At 31.5% G+C, this 20,816-nt stretch overlaps 4 protein-coding genes across 5 annotated transcripts; 2 read left to right on the top strand and 2 right to left on the bottom strand.

Annotated features, from left to right (window-relative positions):
• Positions 1-444: 444 nt before the first annotated feature.
• LOC146535430 (uncharacterized) lies at positions 445-17,662 on the bottom strand. 2 transcript variants are annotated; one of them, XM_085192225.1, is made up of 3 exons: positions 17,297-17,628; positions 1,941-2,080; positions 445-1,629 (listed from the first exon to the last, which is right to left on the bottom strand). In XM_085192225.1, exons 1-3 carry the CDS (start codon positions 17,356-17,358, stop codon positions 1,613-1,615), a joined length of 219 nt encoding a protein of 72 aa, XP_085048351.1. In that variant the 5' UTR covers positions 17,359-17,628; the 3' UTR covers positions 445-1,612. The 2 variants fall into 2 exon arrangements, with proteins under 2 accessions (XP_085048351.1, XP_085048350.1); XM_085192224.1 differs by lacking the exons at positions 445-1,629; positions 1,941-2,080 and adding an exon at positions 2,139-3,416 and having other exon boundaries at positions 17,297-17,662.
• LOC146535432 (low molecular weight phosphotyrosine protein phosphatase 1-like) lies at positions 12,459-14,040 on the top strand. Its single transcript, XM_085191581.1, has 5 exons — positions 12,459-12,723; positions 12,818-12,947; positions 13,097-13,284; positions 13,372-13,533; positions 13,858-14,040. Exons 2-5 carry the CDS (start codon positions 12,905-12,907, stop codon positions 13,951-13,953), a joined length of 489 nt encoding a protein of 162 aa, XP_085047707.1. The 5' UTR covers positions 12,459-12,723; positions 12,818-12,904; the 3' UTR covers positions 13,954-14,040.
• Positions 14,434-15,402, top strand: LOC146535431 (low molecular weight phosphotyrosine protein phosphatase-like). Its single transcript, XM_085191582.1, has 2 exons — positions 14,434-14,620; positions 15,221-15,402. The coding sequence occupies exons 1-2, from the start codon at positions 14,501-14,503 to the stop codon at positions 15,314-15,316; spliced, it is 216 nt and encodes a 71-aa protein (XP_085047708.1). The 5' UTR covers positions 14,434-14,500; the 3' UTR covers positions 15,317-15,402.
• Positions 17,663-18,472: 810 nt separating the features above from the next.
• Adi1 (acireductone dioxygenase 1) lies at positions 18,473-20,454 on the bottom strand. The gene is made up of 4 exons (XM_085192223.1): positions 20,226-20,454; positions 19,752-19,918; positions 19,232-19,364; positions 18,473-18,813 (listed from the first exon to the last, which is right to left on the bottom strand). The coding sequence occupies exons 1-4, from the start codon at positions 20,346-20,348 to the stop codon at positions 18,682-18,684; spliced, it is 555 nt and encodes a 184-aa protein (XP_085048349.1). The 5' UTR covers positions 20,349-20,454; the 3' UTR covers positions 18,473-18,681.
• Positions 20,455-20,816: the final 362 nt, after the last annotated feature.

The following is a 20,816-nucleotide window of genomic DNA, read 5'->3' as shown; positions in this document are numbered from 1 at the left end:
ATAAATTGCATTTTTTATTTAAAACTTATTTTCACCGAGTTTCGACGCAGTCTGTAAAATATCTACGTACATACCTATATGCTATTTTTTATATCTAAGTCAACACAATAACCGTAGATTCCAATTTCAAAGTAAATGCTTATAATATTTGTTTAGGCAAAGTACTTACGGTTACGCTAATCAATTTAATTTTATGATTGTATAAATAGGCAGTCAATTAAACTGTATTTTATGTTTGGTAGCAGAGCGTCGCGTAGTGCTTTTTCTAAACAAGGCAGCTAAAAACTTGTTTTTAAATAGGAATAAATATAGGTACGTATATTATATTTACAGTGAATTCAGAATGAGTTAAATTCGTAATTTCAATTACATCTGGACGACGATAGTAAAGGGACATTATAGTATACAATGTGAAAATCTAAATAAAATGATTTAGTCTGATGCACAATCTTTATATTTCGACGATCAATAAGCATTTATATGAAGATGGACACATTGTGTACATTAGAATATGTGTTCTAGTAGTAAAACGTATTTCAAAAGAAATATTCTTCTAAACTTGTAGCAACGTGACGGCAGTTACGTAATGTAACGACGACGGTGTGAGATTATACAATGAGATATTTTGGGAAAAACCAAATAAATCATGGCGAGTGTTTGCGCCGAGCCTCTGATCTGATCTGCTGACCGCGCGCGTCATTGGTAAACAGCATGGAGTCTAGCATGGATGTGTTAATATTGATTGAGGTACTTAAATACTTACTAATCCCCAGCTAGATGTTTAAAAATGATATTAGAAACTTAAAAAGTGTTTTATTTATTGGGCAAGTTTTGTGTCCATTTCCGAGTATAATCTATTTCTTTTTCTATTAGAAATGATTTAAACGCCTACATATTATCCATTATTACATGACAATTTTGTATCGCTATTTTGACAATCTTTTTGCCATCTGATGCGTTTGAAAATTACATAAATCGACACTCGACAAACGACAGGTTAATGAGAAAATGCTTTTAGACGTGTTTTTGTTACTATTTGTGATTGTTGGTGCATATTAATGTAATAATATAATATTTTGGATTTATTTAAATAAATATCAAGTAATCTCGTTTCTTCGAAAGAGATTATTCATAGCCGCCAGGGATTTTCTGGTAAGAAATTTCATAGTTCCATTCACCATTATCGCTATGATTAGATTAAGAGCGTGTTTGTCCAAAATGTATTTGTTTGTATGTCATCACATATCAATATATGTATATGAATCATAAAGATGATGAAATTTTTAAAGTATTATGAACTAGTTCATCCTAGATTTAAGAAGAAGTAGACATCATCACGGAATATGTAGTAGGTTTGATTATTATCCCTCAGAAGAAAGCAGTAAGCTTAAATACATAAAATATTCCCGTACAGCTAGTAACAGAAAATGAGACACTTATATTTTTATTATTTTTTTATTATCAGAGTACATTAAACATAATGTAACTGATATTGGTAATACAACCAAGTAAAGTGTCCATTTCTCTCGAGTGCTAATTCTCCGTACATGAGCTTGTTCATATAAAACAAGGTGTAATCAATGTTTATCAAAAACATAATTTAGCCCTTCTTTCAAGCAGGTTTATTCGCTGTGAACAGATACACAATAGTTAAAATAACAGAAAAAATAATAAGGGGGATATTTATTTCTGTCTATCTTTCTATCTATCTTTTGAGATATCCATTTGGATACTATTCTCTTCTGGATAGTCTTCTACACAATTTAATTAACAATTGTTAAGAATAACAGACATTTAAGCAAGATGGAAAATTCCTCACTATTATTTCTGTTATTATTACCTAACTGAAGTAGATTATCGCTAAAATAATAATCAAATATAATAGCGTCTTTCTGTAAAACTATTAACAGAGTGTGACTGTAAACTATCAATAGAGTTACGTGGTGGTGCGGGTGGTGGTGGTGGTTGTGGTGGTTTTTGGCCTGTTGTTGGTGGTTGTGGTGGTTTTTGGCCTGTTGTTGGTGGTTGGCCTGGAGGAGCGGTGCCTTCTTCTGGAGGTGGAGGTGCAGGCAGGTATCCCCTGATAAATAAGAAAAATAAAAAAAAATCTCAATATGCATATATAAATCATATGTGAATTTTAAAAATATTTTGGCAGCTTTAATTTTCCATAATTAGATAATATCGGAAATATTTTTAAATGAACTTTCATTATTATCTAGACAAAATTCAGAAATTCATAACATTGAACCTAAAGACCTACATCAAATGAGCATTGCATCAGTATGAAAACTAAGAATAATCACACGAGAGCCATAACAGAGTTATCACTTTTAGACCTTGAGTGTGGAGAACAAGCATACAGACAAGCATGTGTTAATTGCACTGAATAAACAGTGCTATTGATGACAAAAAAAGTTTTAAACTTATAAGAATATGACCTAATATTGCTTGACTAGATTTTTCATTTTGAAAAAACATGCATTTACGTCTAGTAATAATAGATGCAAGCAAATATAGTTTCAAATATAATAAAAATATGGTGGATATTTTACGGCACTCTACTGGTACATACGTTGAAATTAATATAGACTTAGCAACAGTATCGATCACTTAAGCACTTCAAATAAACCGTGTAACTATTCTATTTGCATACATTTTCATACAAGATAATGTTTACTGCGCTTGCGCATCTTTATGTTACAGAGATTTCTTAGATTGTGTATGTACAGTCTAGGAAATAAATTATGTTTATTATCACATTCTTAATTTGTAAGCATTTTTGTAAAAAGGTGATAGTAACGTTTTTATTAAACTCAACTTACACGTTTAAATTGCTATAAACAGATAATAGTAAGAAAATGTTATTAAAATAGAGAGAATGAAAACTAAAGAAAAATAAAAGTTTTACATAATAATTTTGTAGCAAAATTGATAAATCATAAATTTTATACAAAATATATGAAATATATTTATTAAAAAACTGGAGCACATAATATTTCTCAGATGGTAAAGTATAGGTTTTTTTTTGTATGCGCTGTTTCCCCCACTTAGTAGAATAGTCAGAGGTAACAAACTAAAGCAGGGTAAAGGGTAGTTATTCTTCTGGACTTTCCTGAACTTCTTCATGGAGAAATTCCCGGTGGGACACATCATCATTAACTTCTACGACTGGTTCTACGTCTGAAAATACTTCCACAGTAGCTTGTAAATCAGCATCTATATCAACCGGTATCTCAGCAGTTACTTTGTCACCATCTTCTTCTTTGGCATCTTCTTTCTTTTCCTGAAGTATATCGTCTAGTTCTTCCTTAGTTAGGTTTTCATTTTGTAGGCTCAATCTTTCCATGATATATTCCGGTATTTTTACTTCCGTTTGTCCATGTTTATCTTCCTTGGCAGTGCAAGTTTTTTCTCTGGAAAAATAAATATTTCTATTATTTTTACAGGTAAAATATACTGCATATATAAAAATTACTTTAAAAAATTTAAAAAAATAAAATAAAAAGTAACATACCGCATTCATTTTATTAAAAAAATATATTTTATCCGTAAAGTTGTGTTAAATAAAAAGAAATAGATGATTTAATAGCGTCGACAGACAATAGGGAGTACAAATAAAAATATTTTTACAATATAGAAAAATAAAATAATAAAAATGATAACAGAAATTGAAAATGCTTGGGGAGCAATTGAAATAGGTATATAAATATATCTTGTTTACACTGCGAGCGGACTATTACATCGTTTGCCAAGTGACATCGGCATTGGCATGTGAAAATCTCATAATATTTAATAACCAGGAAAGTCTCTCGAATGGGCTGATTTAATGATTGGAATTCGCCCAAGACCTTTGGTAGTATGTGTTAATATAGTACTTATAAACTATAGAATATTGTGTTGAAATTAACATTTAAAAATCACTTTGAATGTAAATTGACATTTCCTACTGAACAAAATGTAAAAATATGTACAACCATATCAATACAGATGTTACATAACTAGAAAAATTGGGAAATATCTTTATATACCACCGTTATTATAATTTTAATTATACATATAACGTGTACGTGAGTGTCTGTTGTGGCGTAGTGGTACATTTGATAGTAAACGCGACGATTGTGGATTCGATTTTCACTCGAGAGAATGAATATGCAATGTATCGAAAATTGGCGATGAATCGGGGACGGAGAGTCTCAGCAATATTCTTTGTGTATCCTATAAAAAATGTAACATGCATAAAGAATCATTAAGCAATAACAAAAAAAAACTTGGAGGCCATCGTCGTGGTTGATGATTTAGTTAGATTAAGTGCTTTACTGTTATATTATAACTCAAAATTATTTTCACATGGTGAGATACGTCTACGTCTGAATAGTGGATAGGTCATATCTATGACTAGCGGACCCGGACGCGGCTACGCCTGCTTGAAATATAAGAATATAATTTCAATCTAGATGAAATGCTAAAAGTGACTATTATATTTATTTTCATAAGGATAAATATCAAAATGACGCGGTAACGAACGCGGTCGCGTAGCGACAACAGTTGTTATTAACATGGCAGAATAAATTGCATGTCAAATTAGAAAGTATTTTAATTTATTAGTATATATGTGTAATGTAATATTATATAGCCTATAGCATTTCTGAAGAATGCAGCTTTCATACAAAACAAAAACAAAGAAAATCGATCCAGTAGATCCAGAGATCTTAGCGTTCAAACAAACAAACAAACTCTTCCGCTTTATTATATTAGTATAGAAAGTGCAAATATCAATCTATGATTTCCTGTTTGCGAGCAGCGCAGCGGAGGCATGTACCTGAATCTAATTCAATATCGACCAGACGTGTATAAATCTTGCATTTAATCTAGTAATCCAGTTGAAACTATTGTCGAAGTTAATAGACATTTCCTGGGATGGAATGGAATACAATTTATAGTGCACTTTAAAGAAGATTAAATTAAACAAAAATATTATTTTTTGTTCACTGATAACACTTGTAATAACGTTCGCTTGTAGAAGGGAAAACAGTAGCCCAGGGAGGGATTAATTTAATTTAGCAGATTTATATATAAACACATTTTAGTGAATATTACTAGAAACCTTTCCACAGGTAGGTATCACCAATCTAAAAACAGTTTACATAAATACTCGTACATTTTCGACGACGTACTACGAAATTAGGTACGTTTATCTAAATTATATTTGAAGATAATCCATACAAAAAAAGTCTTTTATTTCCAGCTTCAATCTAGGTAGGTAAACAACTTAGTTTTGTCATATATTCAGTCCATTCATAAGAAGTATGACATTGAAAAGGTAATAAAACTGTGAAATAACAATAGAGATACGTAATAGTTTTGCCTTGAACATTATCGATTAACTGCTATTTTTCAATAATTTTCAACAAAGAATTATTGATGCATAGAGCTGAAAACTAATCGATTTTCCATTGTTCGTGAGAACCGCTCGGCTGGGGATTAAATAAAGACATTCGTTTCGTCGTTAGTCACTAAATCGATATTGATTTTTAAATATTTTAGTGCCTTGTCCCTCGTGGCGTCTAGAATATTATTTGTTTATACATAATGTTGGTTTATAATTTTAAAAATCCGGTCAAAAACGAGTCGATCTCGCCCACCAAGGGTTCCGTACCAATTACGCAGGAGTGTAGGTCAATTGCAAGTACAACTTATAAAAGCGGTCGTAGGTCCTTGAAGAAGCTTGATGATTGTTTCTGTGCTACAAAGGATCGTAGACCTGACTATTTGATACTAATATTGCACTAATATCATTGGGCCAAGATGATATACCAACTTTTTTTTTTTTACTCATATGAGAAATTCCCTTGTTTTGCCTAAAAACAACCAACTTTCGGAATGTTAAATATAACGGTAATTCCTTTCAAATAACTCTGACCACAATCACTCAGCCATAACGACATTGTTCAAATATCTATACAAAATGCTGCCACTTTGAGACGTTTTTATTGGTGATAGATTCTATTCAATAAGTAAAGCGACTACCTATATATCATTTAGTGTATAACAATTGGAAAGTAGATCTCCCAAAATTATTTAAAACTATATAAAAAAAAGTATTTAAATGATTCTATAGTGGTAAATGCTTTTTCGTATCCTAAAAGCAGTAAAACCTGCCGGTTTTTGTGTTTGACCGCATATATTCCGAAGTGTGTCCAGGAATTGCAGAACCTAAATCTCCCTGCCTTATTACCACAGAACCTCTAGTAATACAGCTTCACGGAACCATACATCGTGGAAATTCCTTCACAATTGCATCACTGTAGACCGCATCAACACTCGTTAGGCTCGATTCGGTCATACATCAGCTTATTTCAGTAAAAAACTTTCAAATCAACGCTGTATCCCACATGTATTAGGTAGGAGCTTAGTATTAAGACACTCCGCTCTCCTTTACTTTCCGCCGAAGTTCATATTATACATTCGAAATATTTTCATGTTTTTGATATTAATTTTATTACATAAATATAGATATATTTTATATTTTTAGATAAATTATAAACCATTAGAAATGATTGTTTGCCAGGATAGAGTCCAGTATTGTTTACGCTGACAGTACTATCTAATGATGTTGTTTGACCATTTGTTTCCATTTTATTTTAGCATTCTAAATACTGATATATCAATCATGTTTGTATACTAATTAAAGCTTAACTCCTTTGTAACATCAGTAGACAGTTCCAGTTAAGCTCTTACTCGTTTAAGTGTTCTTACTAATAAATATTATAAATTTATCGTAGTTATTTTCAAGGCCCCTTCTGACCCCCGAAAATTACATTTCCTCTTTTACGCAAAAACTACGGAACATAATTTATGTAAAGATTTTGTACAATTCTACCATAATACATTCGTAGGGCGGGCAGGTTGCTCGTATGAAATAAAACGAAAATTCAGACACTTTTAACCTTCTACAGAATCGTCTGGCCGGGGTTGTCGGCCTGCGCTTGAAAATAGCGCCGCTGGCTGCGCGCGCGCATACCATTATCTAATGCAAATAAAATTATTCAAATCTAAACGCTAGCTTGTAGCGAGCTAACGTAAAAATAGCTAGAAAGTATCGCAGTCAATAAATGTATCTAGTTACACTGTAGAAGCGACCCTGCTATACTTACTGAACGAAATGATTTCTTAGATTTGAATGAAAGCAATAGGTTTTATAATTATACATACTAAGTTCGACATGAAGGAAATTATAAGAATATAAATATTTTGAAATATTAATGCATATATTGAAAAAATGGTTGTTTGTTTGGAACAAATTGTCTACAGGACGTCACATCAAGGGACACTGGAGCGCTGCCAACACCGTAAGGTCGATAGACGATGCAAGATGTGAACAAATAAATGATTAAGGCTATTAAAGTTTAACGTTTCTTGTTACATAAATACAAAATTAGAATACTTCGTATACAATTTCAAATAATATTATAAAACATAAGTAGAGTACAGTCAAAACGTACGGGCACAAAGAGTGACTCTAAACGTACACGTAACTTTAGCGACAGGTTATGGGTCCATTCTAACTCGAGGAAATTAAATATTTAATATTTTCACTGCTTCGCTCTCGTGTCAAGCCAAGGCGTGTCCCGTCACGAATTCGGGGAAAATGAGGAACGGAGTGTCTTAACACTGGGGTCCCTCTCCCTAACCTGCCTGTGTGCGGGATGACGTGACGCTAAAAAAATATTACCTAATTACGTACTACGATTCTAAAACAAAACCACTTCGTCGTAACCATTAGTTGCAGCGGGAAGTAAATCATTAAAATTATTACACTACACAAATTGAATACAATGTGTATCTAAAATAAGAGTTATATTTTATTTTAGTTTAAATGACTGAATGGCTTAAAATATGATGTTTATATATCAACTAGAGGTCGTCGTAGCGCAGCGGCACTAGGATGTGATTGTAACACGACAGTCATGGATTCAATCCCTACTCGAGGGACTGAATTATTGAATAATTATTTATTGATATTTTCATTTTCTTCGCTCTGGCACAAAGGCAAAATCCTGGCGTTCAGTTTCGCCACTCAACACGCAATACATCGAAAAATTCGGAGGAAAGTGGGGAATAGAGTGTGTTAACACTGGGTTTCCTATGCCTACTCTGATGTGTACTGAATACAGCCGTGAAGCTGATTAGATTTATTTTTTTTATATCAACTACACTAGGAATAATTCAAAATGATTCTTTTTTTTTTTTTTTCGAACATGTGGATAATGCTGTTAGCCCTATTGGCTTTTACAGCGACAACGGTTGGGTAGGGAAGAGGATACTCTGTCCCTGAAGAAATGCAAGCACTAAGTGGCTGCCTGTGAGGAAGTCGACGACTTTAAGGGCGCCCCCTGCGGGACTCGAACCTCGGCTTGCGGCCGTCGAGCGGACTGGGATTTCACCTATGCTAAAATACCAGTCCGCTCGACGGCCGCAAGCCGAGGTTCGAGTCAAAATGATTCAAGTGTGGACATAAGTTGACTTTTTGTAAGAAAAACTAAAAATTTGTAGTTACATATTTTGATTATAATTGTTTTTAACGAACAAAAATATCACGTAAGTAAGGACTACTTAATAAAGTAAAAATATAATATAATATAATTTATAAAGTAAAAAGTTTAAAATATCTATAAAAAAATATAATAACATAATTGAATTTTCAAATTTAAATAAATATCCTACATATCATTACAACTATAACATAGCTCATATTAAACCCCATAACAAATTAAATGCATATAAATTCAAAATAAGAGCAAATCAATAATGATTGAACGTCTCTAGATGTCTTAGCAGCATCCGGCATCTAAGAAGTGGCTCATTAAATCAGTTCCCTGTTCTAACGAGGGCGGACTACATGCAGGCACGTCCGCCTACTCCCCGGATCGTTGAACTTAAAATGAAGATATCCTGCAGTCATTCTTAGTTTAGCCATGTTTCATGATTCAGATTACCCGAACTAAGTCTAAGCCGAGAGAAATTTAATAAATATTTCTAGAAATCGAAAAAATGAAGCGAAATACATATTATGGATGGATGGAAATACGTATTATGGACCTATTAATAACAGAATTAAATTTTGTAATTCGACAATTTTATTAAATAATTAAAATTAAACGTTATATACATAAATATTATACGTATACAAAAAATATCTGTTAAAACTATTTTAAAGTCTGTACTGTCCTTTACTGCGTAATAAAAAGAGTCAGGAAATGGTGAATTTGTCATCGTTTGTTGACAGCCCAATGGGCTCGTTATGGGGTAACAACTTTACACTTCGATTGTCAACTTACATAATATTGCAAACACCATGCAAATTGAGCATCAAAGTCTATTTGAATAAAAACTTCGTAAATTCACGTTTGCTTATTTATTTACTGTTTCAAAACTATATAATAATTATAATATACCTAAGTTCTAATGAATTTAATTGAGATTTTTGTATTTGGTGATGATTGTTCATATTAAAATGAACATATTTTCACTTGGCGTACACAGTATTTAACTATAAAGGTGGCGGGATAGCAATAATTGAAAATGATTGCCATTCAGGTGACAGACAAAATACGAGAGAGTTTCGCCGTTTAATTCTCAATTGATTGAATTCGGATGGAAAATATAAAACAGAGTGTCTTAACACTAGGTAAATATGTAGAAGAGTAAAAATTTCCCTACATGACATGAGTCTGGTTAGCATGCGTGGGTTCTAGGAGAAAATCGCTATATGTACTTAGTCAATTACAATAATAATGACCTTGTTAGAATAATAAGCCATTAAAATTACATTTAGAGATTGCTCGTGAACGTGGGATCTCGTTGTTGTGACAAATTGCATAGAGAAATTCTACCTTTTAGTTATTTAAGGTTAAAACACTGACTGACTTCGACGATCTTTAACCGACTTCTGTAAGAAAAGGAGGTTATCAATTCGACTGTAGGTATTTACTTACACATATTCTGTATGCATCTGTGTATTGTTTATCTCAATCCAAATGACCGAGTCATTGTAAATTAAACAGGATCCTTTTGTTTAACCTACTGACTACTGTAGAACATTCTGTTACGATATAATAGTAACGTCAGCCATATCTGTTGTTAATTAATCATCGTATTCAATGTAAACCCGCGGCAATCGATAGATTATGTATTACGTACGTCACTGCAGTTGATTGGTATCAAAATTAATAAAGATATCTAAGTACATAATATGCAAATGACGAAAATATGTCAAAAATATAGTGAGGCCAGTCGTGGCAAAGGGGCACAAAGTGTGACTGTAAATGCGACAGGTTGTAGGTTCTGTGTAATATCTTCATTTCCTTTGCTATGGTGTTGAGGCAAAGCGCGGCGTTGAGTTTAAGCCACTCAACAGGCAATGCCTCCAAAATCCACCGGAAAATGGAGGATGGAGTGTCTTAAGTATTACCACTATGTTCCCTCTGCCTACCCTGCTGTGTGCGGAATACAGCGTGGAGATAAATAAAAGAATGAAGTTGTAAAATATTATGAAAGGTACGAATGTAGCTTCTTTTAGGACGAAACGTAATCCGTCCGTCATTCAACATAATAAAAGAATGTAAAAAAAAAATCCAGTTTTTTTGTATGCAAATCACTCACAAGTTTGTGCATTAAATTGACCACTATTTTTAGAGTTCTGTTGCAAGAGATCTAATTTAAGTAGACATTTGTAAAATTTAATGATTAAGAGATTAATTAATTATACCTATTTAACTTTTAGAACTATACATTTATTCTTAATTTATTTATTTTACATGAGGGTTGTTCGATATCTAAGAAAATCATTCTAAGAAAATCATTATCATTTGTTTCACTTGACAGATGATCTTACTGAATAACGTTGCTTGACGTAAATTTTTATATCGCAAATATATTTACTCTTACATTTCTTTTTGGTTTCGCGCTGTTTCTGGCTAGTAGCAGAGTAAGCAATCTGCGAACCTAATAAAATCCGTTACCAATTACTTAAGACGCTTCCGTTCCCCTTTTTTCGCCAAATTCTTGACACACTGCATGTAGCCACTAGGTGCTCAACGTCACGCTTTGCCTTGTTACCGATCGAGGAAACGAAAATATTAAATATTTTATTCCTCCAAATGGGTATCGAACGCAAATCCGTCGCGTTTACAGTCGCATATTTGTGTCCCTTCACCATGACCGCCTACAACATAATTTATTTTAAAGATTTTTCTTTTTAATAAACAGCTCTAAACTTCGGCATTATATATACCTTTTTTCTGTACATTACAACAAAAAAGTTGAAAAGGCTAATTTTAGATATTAATACTCAAATAACGCTAACGTATTATAATTTCAGCGAAACATATGGTACCTAATACAAGTTCAACGAATGCACATCGCCGGTTGCAGGCCTCACGCGGTGTAGCTCAAATGCATCAACATATTGCACTCTTTGTAAACTAAAAAAAGATTTATTACTTAGCAACAACTTGGTTGTTCTACCAAAAGATCCAGCTCTATATCTGTAGTTGCCATTTAAGGCGACAACCAACGGAGTGCAAGCGCTGCATTGAAATAGATAGCCATATTGTGGGGGTAGAAATTTCTATTCTGAATATAACTTACGTATAAATATGTCCAAAGATACTAAGTAATCCCCTAACCTAATCGTTAAGAAGTAATGTCTACTATCATCATTATCACCACAGTAAAATCCTCAGATGATGACTAGTGATTATTATGTTAAATGATATGAAACACATGTGCCAAAGTTCGAGAATATCACTCCATTTGCCATCCTAGGATATCATCAGATCCTGGTTTTGTGATAATGGCGGTAATGGAAAAGTATGTTCGTTTAATCAAATAATTGGTTGTCTGTAAAGTCCGGTATACGGACGATAATTTTACGTGATAACGTCATAAGAAAAAAAATATGAAAAAATGCTGACTTTTATGATCCATTATACAGAATGTCCCAGAAATCAACAATAAGCCGAAAACGTGTAATAGACCAAGTCGTGACAGTTATGAGAAAAATAAAAAAAAAATTGAACAAGTAACTTCAAAAAATTGTGCATATAATCTGAATTTATGCACAATTAAAAGCAGCATATTATTTAAACATTTTATTATTTTATATTGTAATACACACTATCAAAACAATATAATATAATATGTTTTTAATGAATTGAACGTAATATATTATAATTGTTGTTCTTTAATTATGGCGATCCGAGCGTGCCAGTTCAGCACTAATCACTTCGCCAATGTCACGTTGAATGGAAAACACACAAAGGAGAGTGTACGGTAAAGAGACAATATAATATATTATAAAATCTTAATATGCAAGAATCTAAGTTTCACTTGAAGTAACGATGACAAATGACAACTGACAGGTCTGACCATCTGTTTAATATCAATACAAGCACTAACGGTGTATTCCTCTTTTTGACATGCATTCTCCTATCGTGTAATATAATCTCTTTTTTACCGTACAACCTCCTTTGTGTGTTCTCCATACAACGTGACATTGGCGAAGTGAATAGTGCTCAACTGGCACGCTCGAAGCGCCATAAATAAAGAACCGAACCGAACGGTGTATTCCACTTCCAGCCCTGTCTTTTGAACATTTAAGTAACTTTTAACTAGTTTATAATATGTTGTAACAGGAAAATCATCAGAATTTTCACTATGGTAAAACACATCAATAAAAATATACACCTCAAACCACATATCTCTTCGTTAATGTTGAGTTTTAAAGACATTTCCCCTTTCTTATTGTTATTAGACGTAAATAGTACAGTAAATAAACTACAAATACTTTTTGTGACTTGAAAACATTACGATTTTTGTGGATATCAATAGAATATTAATAATGGCCGAAGATATGAAGAAGAAAGCGTTATTTGTGTGTCTTGGTAAGATTATTACTTTTATAAAGTTAAACTCCTTTTACTTCTTTGTGGAATACTTAGTAAACCTAAGTATTTCACAATATTTTTTAATATTGATCGCAAATTTTTAATGTTAAAATATAAGATAATTTAGAAAATAAATTTTATATTAGGTAATAGCTGTCGGTCACCAATTTCCGAAGGTGTATTTACTCATACAGTTAATAAAATGGGCAAAGGACATGAATGGGAGGTTGACAGTGCAGCTATAGCTGATTGGAATGTTGGTTATCCACCGTCGCAAAGAGCAATAGATACCATGAAAAAGTATGGAATAAGATATCGTGGAATAGGAAGACAGGTAATACAGATAAGTAATATATAAAATAAGAAAAAAAAAATTCTATAACTAAATAGCATAATTAATTAATAAGAAATTTCATTTTAGATAACAACTGAAGATTTCAATCATTATGATTATATATTTGGCATGGATGGAAACAATATTCTAAATCTCAATACCTTAGCACCTGTGGGTCATAAAGCAAAAATACTTCTGCTTGGAGATTTTGATCCAGAAGGTGACCGAATCATAAGAGATCCTTATTTTGTAAGTAAACTTAAATTGTACAAAGTATTCCCTGCTTTAGTGGACAAAGTGTAATATGGAGTTCCAGCAATCAATGAGAGAGAGACCAGAGTGTCTTAACGCTAGGTTCTCCCTACCCACTGCCTATAAACAGAAATGAGTTTGGTGCTACTAAAATGTCTAACTGAATGCTATGCTAGCTATTAGTTGAAACCCCACTCATTGTAAAACATAATTATGTTAGTATTTGGCTACATTGAGCTTTAATACATCATGTCTATAAGATTAATAAAGAGTTATGTAACATTACATCATATCAATATATCTTATTATGATTCCCTTTAGGACATGGATGCCAAAGGCTTTGACAAGTGTTATCATCAAGCAGCGAGAAGTATTAAAGGATTTTTGGAGCAGTTAGAAAATGGGAATATACAATAAACACAAGTTATTATTAAAAAATATTTATAACAATTTTATTTATGTTATAATAAATTAAATAAAATTAAAAATATATTTTGATATTAACTTTGTTTTTTCATTTAACTTTAGTATTTATCTTCCTTCCATCTTCCATCCCATCTTACCCGACCAAAACTCAGTCAAGTGATATTACTGAATTGTGGAATATGAGATAAGCTATTTCTCATTATTAAATATGTAAATGTGAACAACGAAAACTTAATACTTAAACAATAAAAATGGTATAATAAATACCTTATTCCGTTATGGATAAGGTATATCACCATAATCATTGATGAAAAAAATACAGACTTTTAAGAATTTAATTATTACCACTGAATTTATTACATTTTTAAATTAGTATTACATAGCAGCAAGATCTAAAATTGCACCTCTTGGAAACCATGTAAGCTCTTTTTTTCTTTACTAATATAAAATATTTATAAAACTTTTAAAATATCTTGGATTATTATAATATTTTCAGATAACTTCAAAGGATTTCAACCACTATGATTTCATATTTGGGATGGACGAGGATAACATGAAGGATTTAAACAGAAAGGCACCTAAAGGATCTAAGGCTAAACTCTTATTATTTGGTGACTATGATCCACAAGGTGACAGAATTATCAGGGACCCTTATTATGTAAGAACTTTATTCTGAGCTTAATATTGTATTAAATATAGATTATATGTTTTTCTTTTCTGTTTAGGGAGAACACAGTATTAAGATAAGTCCTTTCTCCACTTTCCACCTGAATTTGACACATTGTGTTACATTCAACTTCCAATGTAAAAATTGGGAAATATATATCAAGGAACTAATTCTATATCAACAACATTTCACTTTGTCTTGTCAAAAAAAGTATAAATAATTATTGCTCCTAGTAGAGATGGTTATACATCCATCATTTTCAAAGTCAGATGTTGTTGCACTGCACTTTGAAAAGTATTATAAATTGAAATTCCAAATAAATAAAAGATTCAAATCATATATATATATAAGATTTTACAAATGTTTGTTTTTAGCTTCACACTATATTGTTCTAGTGTTGAGAGTTAAGTTACATTCCTCACACACAACCCAATTTTGAAGATATTGCATATGGATTGACAGAAATCAACACCACAAGAGCAAGAACTGAAAATAATTTATTCTCCTAATGGGTATCCACAACCTGTGCCACACTAATTATGTTTATGTTGTATATTTTATATCTTTAAATATCTTTATTTTATTTAACAGGACAGTGACTCAAAAGGTTTTGAGAAATGTTACCAACAATCTGTAAGGTGCTCAAAGGGATTTCTTGAGCAATTGGAACAAGGAAATGTTAAATGAAGTTTAAAATGAATTTACTTCATAACTATTATTCCATTATAATTGTTAAAAATAAATTAAATATTAAATAAATAAATCCCTTGTTATATACATTGTTTTATCTATACTAATATAATAAAGCGGAAGAGTTTGTTTGTTTGTTTGTTGGTTTGAACGCTAAGATCTCTGGATCTACTGATCCGATTTACTTTGATTTTGTTTTGTATGAAAGCTGCATTCTTCAGAAGTGCTATAGGCTATATAACATTACATTACACATATATACTAATATATTTTAAAGTACTTTCTAATTTGACATGCAATTTATTCTGCCATGTTAATAACAACCGTCACGTCGCTACGCGACCGTTACCGTGATATTTTGATATTCATCCTTATGAAAATAAATATAATAGTCACTTTTAGCATTTTATCTAGATTGAAATTATAATTTACTGTAATATTCTAATAAATCATTAAGGAGATGTCACTGATTCGAAATGACCTAGCTTTCGGGCGGCATAGTATGAGTATGACCAACGGGAAAATATTCTTATAGTTCAAGCAGGCGTAGCCGCGTCCGTGTCCACTAGTTTATAATATAAAGAATTGTCAATACATTACAAATCAAAAGATTAATTTTCAATTGAATTTATTGCTACAAAAGATATGGGTTAAACATTTTTATCTAAAATTAGTTTGTTTCAGTTTCACATTGTATTCCAGGTTAGGCAGATAGGATGAAGTTGCAATAGGCTCCATTCGTCTTCCTTCCAAAATCGGGCCAACGCGTGTTGAGTGACGGGATTCAAAGCCGCACTTTATCGTTCCAGAACGAGGAAATAAAAATAATTCCATCTCGTCCAGTGGGTTTCGAATCTACTAGGACCATCGCGTTAACAGACAGATGCTTTTAAAACCGACCCTTCTTACCAAAGACCGTTTCGGGGTTTAATAAACCAAATATAAATTCTTAATCCAAGCATGCTTGATAGACAAATTCTTGGCTCTCGATATGTAAATAAGACCATCATCTACACTGACCTTGACTCTGCCCTAATACATGACCTTTCGTAACAAGGCGTCAGAAGCGATTAAATGAAAGCGCCAAAATTAGTGTTAAGCCAATTGAGTGAAACTGAAATGTGAAATTTGGCACGCACCCTCGTTGAATACATTGTTATAAGTAATTTGGATTATAGCTTTTATTATATTAGTGTCGTTATATTTGAAATATTTATAAATATAATAAAAGTACGATACCGTTTTAGTGCAGCGTCTGACCGTAAATGCGACGGTTGTGGCTTTGATGCCACTCGGGGAATTATAGTCAATTCCTCACATTGGTAACCTAACAAAGCGCAGCGTTAAGTTCCGCTATTCAACGCGCAATGTCCCAATAAGTAGTTAGGCGAAAAGTGTGGAACGTAGTGTCGCGGGACACAGTGCGAAGCTAATACATTAAAAAGGAAAGAAGTTGCAATATTAGTATATTGCAACTTCTTTCAGATGATATGACCGTTTTTGACCTCTTTTTAAGATGATATGACCGTTTCTATACAAAGAGAAGCATTGACACTAGTCAGTGATGGTTTTCAATATTCTCCAAAAATTTACGTTTGTAAATTTACGTTAGTATGTTGACGAATATAAATATTATATAGAAACTCGTTATAAGCATTCGCCAAGTAAACTTGGAACAAACGGAGCTTTGAATGTTAATTATTATATTTGGCAGACATCAGTTAACTATTCATGATCTATTTCTAGTGCAAGCAATAAGCATACTGGTATATTGTACCTACCTAAGTGAAGAGTCCTGTAAATTATTAAAGCAGTGCAGATTTCAGATAGATCTTTTTATTACGTTCTTTTGCATACAATATAAGTAAGTAAAAGATTTATTTTAACGATAATTTGATTTCTAGAGTTGTATTATACTCTGTTCTCGATGACATCGTATGCTATAAAATTGTAATAAATATTTGGAATACGACTTACATATAATAGTTGAATGCGATAGCCAAGTACCACAGACCGAAGATGATGATGCCCTCACCCATGGCACTGTGAAAAATGGTACCTAAGAAAATTCAAATATATTAAAAGAATTAGTAAATCGGAAAACTCTTTTAGAAAAATGGACCGTATCTACTGCCGTCCATTTGACTTTAATATTATTTTATAGCAATTTTGTAGCTCCTTTCATTTGCTACATATATTAGAGCAGGCTGTGGATTTTTTTTATTAAGATACTTCATTCGTCATATTCTCCGAATTATTAATTACACCGAATGGAACCTTACATACAAAAGAGAGGAAATAAAAATAATTTAAAAATTATCATGTAGTGATATTTATCGAACAGTCTGACAGTCACAACAGCCTTGTATATAAATAATGAATAAGTACTTAAATCAAGTGTACTCTTAAATGATTTCTAATAACAACAGTTTAATATAAGGATTTACCTTATTCTTTATGAGATATCACCGCCGCATTGCGAAATTTGTGAGTACATACACTCGTCCCTCTTTACGAGTGTATGCACATTTTTATACCGTAAAAATGAAAATACTACATTGCTAGAAATTGATTTAAGTATATGCAGAAATAATGACTGAAACCGTCAAAATTATATGACATGGACCTTGAAGGATTTTTGTATGCAGGTTTTAATATTTTTCTTATTCTAGCACAAATGCAAGCAATTAATTCCTGATAATAAAATAAAATACCTATATACTCCTTGAGTATTATTATTGAAAAACGCATAAAAATAAAAGAGACGGCGACGAAGAGCGCGACGTTGAGTTCCGCCACTCAACACGCAATGGCTCCAAAATTCGGCGGAACGTAAGGGACAGAAGTGTATTAATGGGAATGATGGTTCTTAACACTAGTTTTCTGGGTTGCCAAAAAAAATTGCATACCAATGACTACTGTAATTATTCTAATACAGTTATTGTGTGTAGTGATTATTGTGAAATGAATCAATATTTTTATTTAAAATATAAAACTTACCTAATTTTTTGATGGATGTACAAAACTTAATTCTAGTAGGTCGTGTTTAGTAACAAATTCATAGACACAACTTTAATTAAGTCGAAGAGATTGACTTTTGTTTTCTGATAAATATCAAGTAATGCTAATTATTATATAATTTAAACTTCAAGGTCTTGAAATATAACTTTTATTTAAAAACTTAATAACATATTGTATAGAGAAAAGATATAGCAAAAATCTCACGTAAATATACTTATTTTATATAAAAAGGCATAAAAGGATTCATAACTCTTTATTTTATAAAAAAAATTGTTTTCTTAGACTATGGCATTACCCAGGTATAATATATTTTATCGGTACACTCTTTTTATGTATATGTTTTAATAAGCTGCAACAAATCCTTTTTCCAGTTTGTCTAAATAATCTTTCCTGCACTCCATTTCGTCTGCTGGTCTATTATATGGCAGCCACACTGGTTCACCAATAAAGAAACGCTTGGCTCTTATAAAGTTCTGTAAATGTTAGAATATTCATAAATTAATTGTTATATTATAGCTCAATTAGATAAAATCTTTATTATAAATTGGAGTTTATATGTTATTCCATTGTATAAGCTGTATTAATATAAAATTTTATCTAAATCTGTATAGTAGTTAATGCATGAAGGTGAAACAAACATCCATCCATCTTCCCAAATTCACACATTTATAATATTAATAGTAAGGAATCTATAATATTACCATTTTATCATCTGGCTGTAAGAATAGTCTTAGAAAACAAAAAAAACTCACTAGAGAGACTCATTAGATGACAATTTGTGTTTTAAATTATCTATATTTCTCCAATCAAATAAAATAATTTTAGATAAGAAAAATACAAAAAGAGTAATCATTAATGTATACTAAAATATGCATCTTGAATAATACCTACATTAGTATCAAGTGTGAAGCGATGATAAATACCACTAGGAATGACTATCATATCTCCTGATGACACAGCAATCCTGATCCACTGGTCATTCCCATCACGCACATCGAAATACCCGGAACCATCAAGCACTAATCTATAAGGAAAAAAGTTAAACAATCAACAATTAAGTAAAACATTTTTTACAGTTTGTCAAGAAGCTTTACTTGATTTATAAAATATAATTTTTTAATATCTACATGCAAAGAATTAATTAAAGAAAAATATTTATTTATCCTAAATAACAGACATTGATACTCTAAAAAAATATGATTGACAGAAAAAGCTGTTAAAAGAAAGTATTTACGTCAGTCAGTATGGTACAACCACATAGAGTTAAATAAAATCTTTAAAAAAAAGAAAATGTACTTAGAAATTATGTAAATATTTACATGTAAAACTAGTTACATGATTTTAATATGACAAGAATATAAATTATATCATTTTTTCCTGGTACTATCATATATTTTTTAATATAGTTTACCTTATTTCCTCATCTGTATGCAAATGTTCTTCAAAGAAAGACTTGATTTTCTCTTCATAATTTGGCAAGCACTCTTTAGAGCATGTTATATCATCTTCATAAGTATATCCTCTGTCTTTCTTAATTTTTTCTAAGACACCATCAGTTAAATAAGTATTCACATTTGTCTGTAAATTAATTTTGCAACTTGTTTACTTATAATTTAATTCATCTTATACACTTGTATTTTATAAATATAAAATCAAATAAAATTGATTAAGTCAACGTGTTATTGCATAGTATTGTGTGTAATATTTATAAACTATATTTAAAATAACATACTTATAATAACATACTTGCTTCTTATTTATACTACATACAAGCTTTTTATATAAAAAAAATGGTCATATCATAAGCAGTCTGACCTTTATGAAAAATTTAGATAAATCATGACATTTAATAGATATAATGCATGTAACAAGATACATAACTTACGTTAAAGTATTCAACACCGGTTTTCTTATAAAGCTCGTCAAGGGATAGGTATTGTGGAGGATTTCTGTGGTGCTCTAGTCGTTGATCACTTAGCTCATTATCCATATACCAAGCTTGTACCATTTTTATATTATAAATATATAATTAAAAACATAAAGGCACGATAATCCTGCGACGCAAAAACAATGTTATTAATTATTATTTCTTCGTGTCATCTGTCAGTGTCACTGTCAAGTGTCAACACTTCAACAGTGCTGCCAGTGGTAGATAGATAGTCGAATATAACATCAGACAGCCCATAGATAATACACATATACTAGAGATAGATAGGCACTGACGAATCAAAAATTTTTGTTTACGTGAGCCCTGAGCGCTAGGTGTCGTTTGTGTCCTCCCGAGCAAGGAACAGTACCTATAGGTATTAACTATTATTGAAGTATCTATATATATATATATATACACATGTATATTGTACATCTAGATTATGTTTTCCTTGATTATATCGATTAAATATTGATTTGAGGATAAATTCAAAAACAAAGCTTATGTTTTTTATTACATTTATTTAAAAAATATATTAAGTCGTTTACT

The sequence above is a fragment of the Heliconius melpomene genome, chromosome 10 (assembly GCF_056956725.1).
Source record: "Heliconius melpomene rosina isolate 202511_hmr_F chromosome 10, ASM5695672v1, whole genome shotgun sequence".
Taxonomy (NCBI): Eukaryota; Metazoa; Arthropoda; class Insecta; order Lepidoptera; family Nymphalidae; genus Heliconius; species Heliconius melpomene.
Note: the sequence above shows the minus strand (reverse complement) of the source record. Positions and strands in the feature narration are given on the sequence as shown.

Bases quoted from the DNA above. Each gene is read 5' to 3' on its own strand.
- LOC146535430 (XM_085192224.1), bottom strand. From the start codon at position 17,358: ATGGGTGAGGGCATCATCATCTTCGGTCTGTGGTACTTGGCTATCGCA. The intron at 3,417-17,296 runs GTAAGTCGTATT...TTATTTTTCCAG, and splicing joins ATCGCATTCAACTATTATAT to AGAAAAAACTTGCACTGCCA.
- Adi1 (XM_085192223.1), bottom strand. From the start codon at position 20,348: ATGGTACAAGCTTGGTATATGGATAATGAGCTAAGTGATCAACGACTA. The intron at 19,919-20,225 runs GTAAGTTATGTA...ATTAATTTACAG, and splicing joins CCGGTGTTGAATACTTTAAC to ACAAATGTGAATACTTATTT. The intron at 18,814-19,231 runs GTAGGTATTATT...TAACATTTACAG, and splicing joins GCTTCACACTTGATACTAAT to AACTTTATAAGAGCCAAGCG.
- LOC146535431 (XM_085191582.1), top strand. From the start codon at position 14,501: ATGGACGAGGATAACATGAAGGATTTAAACAGAAAGGCACCTAAAGGA. The intron at 14,621-15,220 runs GTAAGAACTTTA...TTTATTTAACAG, and splicing joins TTATCAGGGACCCTTATTAT to GACAGTGACTCAAAAGGTTT.
- LOC146535432 (XM_085191581.1), top strand. From the start codon at position 12,905: ATGGCCGAAGATATGAAGAAGAAAGCGTTATTTGTGTGTCTTG. The intron at 12,948-13,096 runs GTAAGATTATTA...ATTTTATATTAG, and splicing joins AGCGTTATTTGTGTGTCTTG to GTAATAGCTGTCGGTCACCA. The intron at 13,534-13,857 runs GTAAGTAAACTT...GATTCCCTTTAG, and splicing joins TCATAAGAGATCCTTATTTT to GACATGGATGCCAAAGGCTT.